The sequence below is a fragment of the Mucor velutinosus genome (assembly GCF_035048745.1).
Source record: "Mucor velutinosus strain NIH1002 chromosome Unknown tig00001544, whole genome shotgun sequence".
NCBI classification, from domain to species: Eukaryota; Fungi; Mucoromycota; class Mucoromycetes; order Mucorales; family Mucoraceae; genus Mucor; species Mucor velutinosus.
In genome coordinates, this window is record NW_027041908.1 from 1299573 (window position 1) to 1311810 (window position 12238).

The 12238-nt window shown below is 38.6% G+C and overlaps 2 protein-coding genes across 2 annotated transcripts; one reads left to right on the forward strand and one right to left on the reverse strand.

Moving 5' to 3' along the window:
- Positions 1 to 1510: 1510 nt before the first annotated feature.
- On the forward strand, positions 1511 to 3367 carry ATC70_005733 (uncharacterized protein; the record flags this gene model as incomplete). The annotated part of the gene is made up of 1 exon (XM_064825017.1): positions 1511 to 3367. One exon carries the CDS (start codon positions 1511 to 1513, stop codon positions 3365 to 3367), a length of 1857 nt encoding a protein of 618 aa, XP_064680394.1.
- Positions 3368 to 3688: 321 nt separating this feature from the next.
- On the reverse strand, positions 3689 to 4854 carry ATC70_005734 (F-box domain-containing protein; the record flags this gene model as incomplete). The annotated part of the gene is made up of 4 exons (XM_064825018.1): positions 3689 to 4474; positions 4538 to 4697; positions 4755 to 4786; positions 4846 to 4854. 4 exons carry the CDS (start codon positions 4852 to 4854, stop codon positions 3689 to 3691), a joined length of 987 nt encoding a protein of 328 aa, XP_064680395.1.
- Positions 4855 to 12238: the final 7384 nt, after the last annotated feature.

Here is a 12238-nt window from a genome sequence, read left to right on the forward strand (position 1 = left end):
TTCTTTACTCTGGATCTTATGAGCATGTTTGTGAATACGAATAAAAAAGTTTGAGCCCTGTCCGGTGATCAATGCTACAGACTGTATTTACCACTGATTGATCACGACGACGCTTTTTCATCAAGATTTACCATTGTTGCTCTTACGCTGATCTAGAAGGAATGCTATGCTTTGAATGCTATCTTTATCTTTTAAAGGTTTAAAATAGTTTTTATTTAGCTGATTGTAGCTAACTTCAAAAAGACTACAATAATGTCACTGGTATGATTACTCTTGATTAGATGCTTTGTAGCTATTTGCTCTCTTCAAGCTCTGACATTTGATTTCTGAGGTTCAGCCGGATGACAGATGGACTTGACATTTACTTGATGAATGACCGCATGTATAGGATAGGTTTTTTGACAAAATTTCCTCAAATAGTAGGATCTGACCCTTTCTTCTGATCTGAACCAGTTGATTGGGCAATTTTGTTATCGATAGGGAACAATCAGGATCGGTTACTATGCAAAGTCAAGGGGTTTCCATAGCATTGGAAACGTGATGCATACGCCCTGCATCAACGCATTGACAACTTATCCCAAAGACGATTAGTAATGGTTTTACGACCTAGAACGGGATGCTGTATTCCACCAACCACCCAGTGCTCAATACATCCAAAGAACGAGCTAAGACGAGAGATTGTCTTCTCGAAGGTCCAAATTACTCAAATGACATTAGACAATTATGCACAAAAGAATTGCATGGGTAACTCTTAAGCTTTACGAAGAATACACAAATTAAAAGCAAAAGATGCAATTATAAAAAATGTGATCCCACAAATTTCATTTTTGCTAAATGGAGTTTAGCCAATGTGGTACGGTGATGCACAAACATCTAATTTATCTTGCTCTAAATGACATGTTCAAGGGACGCGCTCTCTTGGGACCAGATCAAACATGAACAAAGTGGATCGAGCGCGACGCTTATTCATGATATAATCAAGCTGATTTCAATTCAATTGGCAATATTTCGCATCAATAGTTAAAACGGAGTCTAATATCAGGGTTTTGACACTTTGCTTGTTGGATCGGGAAGCGTGATATCAGGTTAGTTGTTGTTGTATGCTTTTTTATATTTATTCCCAACTGAAACCATTTTAGAGTGTAAACATGAAAAGAAAACTGCAGTGGTAATTGAATGCCATCTACATGTTAATATAGCAGAGATATATTATACCAATGCCAGCCATGTTGCTTCTAGGAACTCTCGAAAATGAAGATGTTTCCTCATCATATGTGTATTTTTACATATCTATCGGCGCTTTGATGCTGAAATCATTGGACAACAGTGAGTATTGTGAGATAATTTAGCTCAAAAACATTTGCGTCTTTCAAGTCAGACTTGTATCTCATCAAGAGAAAATAGTAATTTTCTGAAATTCCCTCTTTTTTCTCTATTTTTCGAATTTCAACAAAAAATAGCTGGACAAACTTGCGTTTTTCAAAACAGAAAACAAATGTCATATTCCAACATGACAACCGCAACCGCAACAACTCGTTTCATGTTGATTGCATGCTTCATTTCCCTCTTTTTACTAAACTTACATCAATGCTATCCCAATCCATCTCCACCAGCAACGACCACCTCAACCAATACAGCCATTTTACCGAAACCCACCCAAAATGTCAATTTTGACCTTTTAAAGAAAATTGTCGTTCAGGAATTAAATAAAACGGACAAAGACGATGATGAAATAGCAGATGAACTCGAAGCTATCAGACGAGCTAAAGAAAAAGTCAGAAAAGCAAAAGAAAGGGCACGCAAATCTAGAGAAAAGGCAAAAGAACGCAAAGACCGAGACGACGAAGCTGATAATAATGACGATGACAATAGCAGCAGTAGCACCGATAATATTAGTGGCAGTAGCACAAAATCTACATCAAAGCAGTATAAACATCATGAATTAAACAGTAACGACGACGACAGCGATGATGACGATGGCAATAAAGACGATGGCCACAAAAAGTCAAACTCTCATAATAACAGTAAAGAAGATGATGCTAACAACAAGGCAGGCACTGCAACAACACCAACAAATACTGTGGTTACTACTATTATTGTTGTATCTACCGAGACACCCAAAACCATCTACACTGGCTCTGGTTCATCCAGCGATTCAGCAAAGCAAAAGAGCGATACCTCAAAGCACCATGAAGTAAGCGACCCAAATGGCGGCTCGTCCTCTACATCTGACAATGGTTCAGCTGGCTCTTCATCGTCTGATAATTCTGAAATATCTCAGGATACTGCTGCAATGTTGCGTGATCAATTAGCTTACCGTAAAGTGGTAACGGCACTTTCTATTGTGGGTGGCATTGCTGGTATCGCCCTTATTACTGGTGGCCTTGTATTCACTCGTATGCGAATGCGCAAGAGAAAGAGAAAGCAAGCAGATCTCGAAGTAGCTGAAAACAACAACAGTAATGACAGCGACAGAGGTTCTCAATCACAACCACCTCCTACTCCTCCTCACTCTCCATCGTCACTCACGCCATATTCACATTACCACACTCGCTTCTCCAATGATGGTGGCGATACTGTCATTGGCTTCAGTCAAGATCCTTTTAGTGACCCTGCCGACTTGTCAAATAGCAAAAATATGATACAATCTTTGGATCAACGCATGAGTCTACAACCTACTGCACCACCTTCATTACCTGTTAGTCTCGAACCTCCACGCCGTTATGCTGAATACCGCCAAAATCAAACGCTTTCCATGTTATCACAAACAACTGCAACATCATTACCTTCTGCACCGAGCGCTAAAGAATTGGATGCGCTACACTATGGTAATCCTTTTGATGACGAAGGCTTTGATATCACGGAAGAGAATGAAGATGAGTTGCAACGCCTAGGACAACCGCACCACCGCCATCATAGACATCATCCTTCGATAGCCATATCTGTAGCCACGTCGTCAATCGCGCCGGACGAAGAAGTATCACTACCCTCACTCTCACTATCTTCCCATCTGGCAGACACTGGTGGCTCGTCTTCATCCTCATCTTCATCCTCAACAACGTCAAATCGACCTTCCTACCTACAACATCAACAGCATTTACAAAAATCACAAGAATCCTTCTCATCATCCGCTAATCTACCACCACCTCCTGCTTATACACCGAGTGCACCGCCCAGTGCGCCTCCACTATACGCTCTTCCAACATCAAGGTTAGCGCTGGAAGCTGAGAGACAACAACAGCAACAGCAGCAAGAAGAAGAGGAGTCAAGGCGACATTCTATTAGCAGTTGCAGTATCACATCTACCTCAAGGCCACTGTCATTAAGGCGCGGCTCTGGTAGTTTGGCATTGATATCCTTCAAGTAGCAGCATTCTTTTTGTAAACGCTTTCATTTTTGTAATAATACAGCATCACTCATTATCATCATTAATACTTTTCCCTTCCTTTTATCATTTGTAAATTATACCACTTAATAAAAAATATGAATAAACCAAATATCTAATTTGTTTGACTTCTGAAACATCATTAGCAAAACATGGCTCAACAAAGCAAACGGTTAAGAATTCACAGAATATTCGATTTTTGCAAAAGAAATGGATGATACACATCAGACCCACACAGGAAAAAAAATGACGATATACATGTTTCAATCGAGCAGAATACTTTATTATTCATAATTAATATATTTACAATTCGATAGCAAGTCTAGCCATTTCGTAAGCACCATGACGAGACTTGTTGCCACCAATGAAACCACCAGCATGAGTAAAGATACAGCCATCAACACCAGAAATACGGCTCAATTCATCATCACGGAAACCTCTCCAAGCTTCAGGCAAGCTCTTTCTGTTTTCAAAACCTTCAGGGCGAAGAGGGACACATTGAATACGCCAGTTACCTTCGGGAGATGATTCAGGATAAAGAACATACAAGACAGACTTATCTTCCATTAAACCACGCTCCTTCTCCAAATCAAGCAAATGTTCCTTCCAGGGGCAAGAACGTTCGAGAGCAATAACACGACCAGAAGGATGCACTTCGGCAGCCTTATCAAGAGCATCCACGACAAGAGAACGAGCAGGCAACCAAGAGACTTGGAGGCCCTTTACATAATCTGCTAATTCGGCACCGGCCATGTCAGAGGCTTCAACAAAACGAGCATCAATCTCAGCATCAGTCATAGGTTCGTTCCAGTTGGGGTTCTTCTTTGCAACTCTGTGATAAAGACTGGTGGGTGATTCCTTGTAAAGAGGTGAGACGGTGTTGGGATAGGCACTGATACCGTTGTCGTTGGCGTCCAAAGCTTCAACAAAGCCGTGATAGGTCTTTTGGTAGAGCATTTCAACATCGTCATCCACCTCAGCTTTGCCAAGGAGATGCATAACAACTTCCTTGCCAAAATGCTTGTACACTAAACCAGCAGAACTTAACTTTGTCTGATGCTTATCGTCAAATGTCTCTGTGAATCCACGCTACCCGACAACAAGGTTTAATTCAAGGGGTTCATATTCATTTTTTGCTGTAGAAGCACTTACTTGATGGTGATCATATCTATGAGTGGCAGGATCGTAAACACCTCCAACGTCCACAATGATATCGCATTCAGCCAACTTATTGGCATCACGAGTACGGATAAGTTGAGCTCCAGTGAATTCCTTGGTCTTCTTTAACAAAGAGACAGCCAAAGCTTCATCGCTAGCAATGGTATGTCTTGTAAGTATGACATTGCATTCATGAAAAATGCAATCTTACCAGTGAAAATGACCGCTGTGAGTACCAATAGTCTATTTCAATCTGGTATCAGTATTTCGCTGCTTGATGGCGCTGATGCCCATAACATTACCTTGACCATATTTAATATTACTGTAAGAATTTTGAAGAAGGGTTCAACAAATTTTTGAGATGCTAAAAAAAATGTGCCTTTTTAAAATACCATGTACAAGCCACTATCCTATTTATGCTTTCCTGTGGAGATGGTGGTTCTTTTTGCATAAAATTTGTACCTGCTTGAATGGGCTACGAAACAAGTGTTATGGTATGAAGACAATTAAATCTACCGTCAGGTACCAACGGCATAGTAAGGTCACTGTTGAATCATGATTGCCCTTATATATTAGATCAGTATTTATTCAAATAAATATTTGATAGCAGCAAGTAAGCCTGTCCACACCTCCTTATTCAATCCCTTCTTTCGTCCGGTATTTGATGTGCTGCTTCATCATTTCCTTCAACCTCGTCCGTAAAATTACTGCTCGAAATTTTTTAAATGGATTGTAGACCGTACTAATTGGTCTCTTGTATCTCTTTGTTTGGATTTACTGTTCCATGTTGTATCTGAATAACGTTGCCTCATAATGATAATGGTAAGTTTTCGATTCAAAGCTTTGAGTGAAGCTTTTCAGGCCTAAGCTCAAGTATTCGTACCCTGTACCATTCGCAAAAAGTTTTTGACTAATTTTAATTTACTACAAAAATGCTCCAAATCGTTGCTTGCTGCCTTCATACACGAAATGTCGTTAGCTCTTCTTAATATTAACCTTCCAAACACTATCCTTTTTTGTTCTTGATCCTTTTTCCAAATTCAAATTCTTCCCATTTACGACCAGCATCCTCTTCGTCTATCATCTCCATATAACCTCCTTCTTCGCGTCATAATATTTGTTTGCATCGTCTAATCTAAGTAGATACTGTCTAACAAACACCATCGCCATGCAACAACTGCAATGCAGTGCAAAGTCATCTTCTTGTCACAGTCCTTCTTCTTGGTAAGAAAGAGTGATTTTCTTGTAAAGTTTGATAGTTGCCTTGTAAATTAAACCGTTCTCAATAGTTTCCTTCCCGAAAATAAAAAGAGACCTCATCTTTGCATTCACTTCTTTACTTAGGTTGGATTTTTCCCTTCTTTTTTTTTTTATCGTTTCCCATCTTTGATTCAACCAATGCTAATTGTGTAAAGACCATCAATAATGTAAAATATAATATAATATATATATATATATATATATATATATCAGATCTAACAACTTTTCAGAGCAATCGATTGATCTGCTTAGGCAATATACAGCAACATTGAAATCAGATTGGAAAACCCAAGGACTACTTTTTGTATGCACATAAACTTTTTGGTCATTTTATATTCCACATGTAAAGAAGAATTCCATATCTTCGCTGTGATTGGTTTATTCTTTAATTCGGACCCCGATTTCGAAGTTTTCGGGTTTTGAAGCCCCGCTCTTGCGCTCTAAACGATGGTGCAATGGTTGTTGAGAAAAAAAAAGATTTTAGAAAATAGTTCATTTTGAATAGATGCTGCTAGTAAAACTTTTTAAATTACTATATGAATGTGAGATGTATGTGTAGTGAAAGTTGTAGAGGGTACATTTTTTGAATAGGGAATGCTTGATATGTGGTTATTTAAGGTGATGCGAATGAGTAATGACGGAAAATGTTCCAAATGACCGATTTTCAAAGGGCCATATCTCTGATTTTTACTAAGTAAACGAAAGCTTCAAACTTAATAGCTTCTGTTTCTTTTTCAATTCTCTATATGATAGTATAGTTATTATAGATAAATAAATAAAAGTTTTGGTTATCCCCTGCTTGTAGCTCATGAAATATATGATTTTCAGCAAATTCATGAAGGGAATGTACACCTGGTACTTTAAACTCTCACATTATAATGGATATAATCTAGAGCTATCGAATGCTCTTTGTTTTGTGCGAATTTGGTGATTATTTGTCGAGATATACTCAAAAAAGGGTATCATGCAAAATCATGGATTTTTCTTCAAAGTCTGCCTGTGATAGCAAGCGAAAAAATTGGGTGGCCTTTTTTTGGTCAGGACAATATTGCCAATATTTCATGATAGAATTATGCCAGAGCTTCAAGCGATAGCTCATTTGATAGGAAATTTTTTGGTCTACAATGTTTAGTAACGCTCGACAAAATATTTTGATGACAGATACTGATTGATCTTTAGAAAACAGTGAAAAAATCGCAAAATTTATCTCATTAAATATCAAATAAAAAATGTACACTAGAGACTTGATATAAATACCATTGTATTCTCCTTTGAATTCTCTACAAGTTTCATATAAGTTTGAAGGGATGGTTACTATCAAGAAACGCGTAATTTGAAGGTCGATAGATTTCGGAATCCTATGGATCATCATTCAGAACAATAGAAATTGAAGCTCCGTTTAGCCTTGGCATGTGTACACGACACATGTATGAATTTGACCGAGCATTTTAAAAATCGGAGCGTACGAAAAGGGCCATATTAACTTGCTGGTTTCAAGTTATCAATAGATACTTGACATGATGGAGAACCTTGCTTTTAAGGCTATACTGAAACATTTCTTCTATCGATCTATTGCTCGAAACCGCTCCTGATTAACATGTGGTTTTTATATGAAGCTCATCACTCAAAGTTTACTTGTTTCAAAATTCATCTATTTCTCAGCAACAAACCCATTCTATTTCCACCGCCGTTTCTCTTGGAAAATTGAGTTATAGTAGGCGCATGTTGCTTTCAAAGTAAAAGCATCATTATTTCAAAGCTCACTTTTGGTTGTTCCATGTAATACAGTACGATGGTCTTGTAGTAAGAAGACATCTGTACTAGGAATGAGCGTGGTTGATGTTTTTATTTGTAGGCCCTGAAACCTTAGGCAATACTTTTTACTATATATTACGAGCCTTTCGACACTTTGGTTGGTTTCCTGACCTACGCTTTGCTTCGGTTGAAACTAACCTGCGTTCAACCTGCTCGCGCTGCCGCGGGCCTTTGGCTAATGTTGCAAAATTAATTAGCTAAAATGTTAGATAGCATTTGTAGTATGTGGATTGATAGCAATTTGATATAAAATCTCTAATCATACGAGCCTTTCAGCACTTCGGGTGGTTTCCTGACCTACACTTCGCTTCGGTGGAAACCAACCTACGTTCAAACGGCTCGCGCTGCCGCGGGCCTTTGGCTAATATCCCAAAATTAATATAGCTAAAATGTTAGAAGAGGAACCCTGATTGTTGATTGATATATAATCACTAATCATATGAGTGTTTATGCTTCGGATGGTTCTCACCGAAGCGTAGCGAAGGTAGAGAACCAACCTGCGCAGCGGCAGCTCGTGCTACTGATTTCTCTTGCGTATTTTATCAAAATACTGCTACTTTCATTTTGACCCTCCACTTACACATAGCAACCCTTCATATTATCTGTGGATCTGATTCTTATGTGATGTTCTACATCCATATACACGTAGCTACTTCATATACGGGCAAGCAGCATACTGGTATTCCCACTTTTTAGTCCTTAGTGTCCCTAATACAGCAAAATATGAGTGCATTTGAGCTGAATTTTCTTGCGTTCAAGGCCGTTTTAGATCGTCAGAATAGCCCCAAATGGTTGCTTTCATCTGGCAGTTACTTTCTGACACTTTTGCTCGACTTTTTGGGGACCAAAAAAACATGGTCAAAAATCGACCAAAAAGCATGAGGTATCCCTCATGGTTTTCATCGAAAATCAAACGATCGCATTTTTCATCTTGATAATGGAGACTTTTACTATGGTATATCTTGAATCAAAATGTTTCTATCAATCCAAAGCAACCTCTGAAATTATCTTTGTGGGACTTTGATATGTAAAATTTCGACATTTTGGCCATAAACCTCTTTTCATATTTTTACAAATCATTTAATAAGTGTATTCAAAACATCTATTTTACTTAGTACCATTGGAAGCGCCTTGAAAAGTACTCCAGGAAAGCTTAAGGAAGCATGGGGTGATTATCATACTTCACTTAGTCGAATCTGCAAAAATAGCTCGATCGAGTCCAAAATTATCAAAATATGTCCAATCTGGAACAGACTATGATTCTGGGTTTGAATTAATTTTGGCTGGTGGGGCCAGCTGGAAAACTCATGCCCTTTTCATAAGGCAATACAGTAGTAAATGCCCTCGAAGCGTATAGAAAGTAGGTAGAAGGTCATAGCACTATTGTTTATAATGACATCGTCTTGCATTCTATATTTAATAACGTTAGTCTGGACATTGACAATGCATGGGTTGCATAAAATGTCTGCAGTAAGTAATGAAATCTCTGAGGCTCTGAGACGTCGCTCAAATAAAACATTGACAGCATTGAGCAGAGGAAAGAGGGTAGAAATTACAGTGGTTTTTGTTGATTGATTGTAAAATCATTATTCTCATATGAGCCAGGTCTGATAGATGCCTTGAAACTCAGGTTCCATATTAGGATTGTAAAGTGCAAAAGTACTGAACATTTATTATGTTATGATATGAACCATGTCTGACAAATGCCTGGCAACTCAGCTTCTATATTAAGTTGTAAAAGTGTCTAGGGACTATAAACTTATCACGTTAGGATAAATGTTGCAGAGACCACTTTCATTCACTATATCTTTCTTTTTGTGCTTGAGTTGGTTTCAATTGATAGTGCCTCAATCAATTGCTTGTATAGTCTTTGAGTATTTACTAAATCCTTTGTGCAGCTCAAGCCTTCCTGCTGCAGTGTAAGGCCATTCAGGTTTTTTCTACAAGCCTTTCCTTTATGACGAGATCCTGATGGTTTCTCTTCAGATCTAGGCAGTCCTTTTGAGATATCTGCCTTGCTTGTAAATTGTCTAAACTTGAAACAATATTACCCAGCGTACCTTGACCTGATTGCACATCCCTAGATACCTGCTGCTCTATCAAAATCTGGCGCAAGCTTTCCGATGTCTTGAGATTTTTGGTGAGAATTTGATTTGAAGCCTTGAGTTTATCATTACGTTTAAATAATCCGTCTTTAGCTCGTTTGAGGTGTTCGACGTCTTTTTTTTTAGCCTTTTAATCGATTTTGGTGCAATCTCCAGTGCAGCCTTGACTTCTTTGTGCTGTGAAGATGTGGCATTTTGTATTTGGCATAAGGAATTTAGTTTGCTCGTGGTGTCTGATAGGACTAATTGTAGTGTAGGTAATCTCTGGTTTGCTTCACAGAATTTCTTCTTCAAATTGATGCACTCTTAACTATCAAGGTACTCGCTTTTGGAAGGGTAGGTTCGAAAGTAATGTAGTCTAAAAGAGAAAGAGTCCACAATTTGTGATTTACAGACTGGACATTGGCCGCGCCCATTACTCAATGCTTGTCCAATGTTGAACAGAATGTATTACAGTAAGATTTAACGCAGAGAAAGCAAACTATACGTATCATGTTTTGTCAAAGACATGTCCACATCTAACAATTGCAGCCAGACAACTGTTTCTGTATACGACTTCTAGACATGGAATACAGACGATTTTTATAATATAGGAAATGGGGAGGAAAGAAAGTAGACTGATTACACACCCTTCTAAAACCAACTATAAACAGGTTTTCCAGTGTCATGGCGTCTAATCATAGTGATCAACTGACCGAACCTGGATGCTTTGTTTATGTGTTTTCTGAGCTCTTTAGTAAATCATTGCGCCTGTTGGCTGTTGAGATGCGTTTACATGAAGGATGGATTTGCAAATGATTGTTCATCCCCTTAGTCTCAATCTTGCATGCAACCCGAATTATGCTATAGACGCCGGTTCAATGAATGAAAGCCTCTATTAAAAAAAGCTGTATAAATAGTTTTAAAAACGCCACATTGAGTTGTGTATGGTCCAGTGCTGGCGTACAGCTGAGCATCGCAAACGAAAGATTCTCTATCATTATGTCAATGAACCTGAATGCTATTGCTACTCATGCCTAGGGGTCATTGTAACCGATAAGAAAATTTTGGGAGGAGAAAAATGACGATATAACATTCAGGCGTCAATGGTGGCCACATGCTGTAATACGTTTTATCACTTACCCTTCTTTTTTTCAGCTTCTGTATCATTGACGTATTTCACAAACCAGTGCTGTAATAGAAAGCTCATCAAATCGACTTATTGTAGACGCTAAATCATCGTTGACAACACGCCGTTACATACAAAATGCAATTGTTAGTAGACCCTACAGCCACGTACTCTTTGTAATACCCACTAATACCCATCTAGCATTGTTATTCAAATTGCACCCGTTATAGATGGCTTGAAATGTTGCATAGTCAATATCTGCTTTTTAACAAAAAGGACAATTGCTCGGCATTTGATGCCACTCATGATAAGCAATGCAGGTGGGGCTGTCTAATATGATTTCTATCAACAATGTCATAAACTAAAATCGGCAAAAAGGTATCTCAGAGTGCGCACAGAGCGCTATTGATTGCTTCATTGCCATTCCAAGCATCTAATGATGATATCAGTACCTAGATGTCGGTGTCTCACATAACCGCATAATGAGCAAATCCTTGTATGATCTATGGGTGTCCTCAACTCTAGCAGAGTGTATAATTCCAGGTACTAGACTCGTTCCAATCAATTACCAAAATCAAAAAGAGATGAAGGCTGAAATTGTGCCACCTATGCGTTTAGATCCAGTTTTCTGAAAAGACGGTAGCTACACAAGCACTTTTTCGGTGAAACTGTGATAATAAAAGAATGCAACAGAAAGTGTGCAATGTAGCACTAGTGAAATTAGGTGGCACAATCTAACCCTCGTACATTGTCATCTGTTGCACTAAACAAGATCTTCTGGTGTGTGTATAAAACTCAACAGCATGAACAAAAGCGAGAGGTGCTGTATCCGAGTTAGAGTTTAATTCGATAAATGCACATGAATATGGTTTATGAGATGTGGGATATTTATCGTGGATGATGAGGACAATGACGATTTCAATTCATCCAGAGAATCCAACAGAATCCAAATATACGGCCTCTTTTCGTTCTGGGCACTAGATCCATATTGACTTTTTAGTTGATTTTTTGGTGCTCACGAAACTATGGCCATCACTTACATGATCATGTCGTTGCTGTTCTCCCCCGAGGCAAAGTAGACTTGTTGAATCTATGGCAATATACCAAAAAGTTGGGTTATTTTTCCTGAAAATGTGCTACAAGTGATTGTGCGTGTAGTACCAACGATATTTGCTGATCCACATGCAAGTGATCAAGTATCGATATGACAAACAAGGAGAGAATAATTGCATTGCTGCTGAATAATGTACGCCATAGTCTGGCCAGGTTGTAAAAAAGATCCTTTCCTAATCGAAAACGCGTTTATCAAACTGCGTGCTGGCAAAACAATTCCCCTGCCCCTCCCTCTGAAAGGTACCTCGATTTGACTGAATCCAGCTTTTTAGATCACAAAATGATTGAGACTCT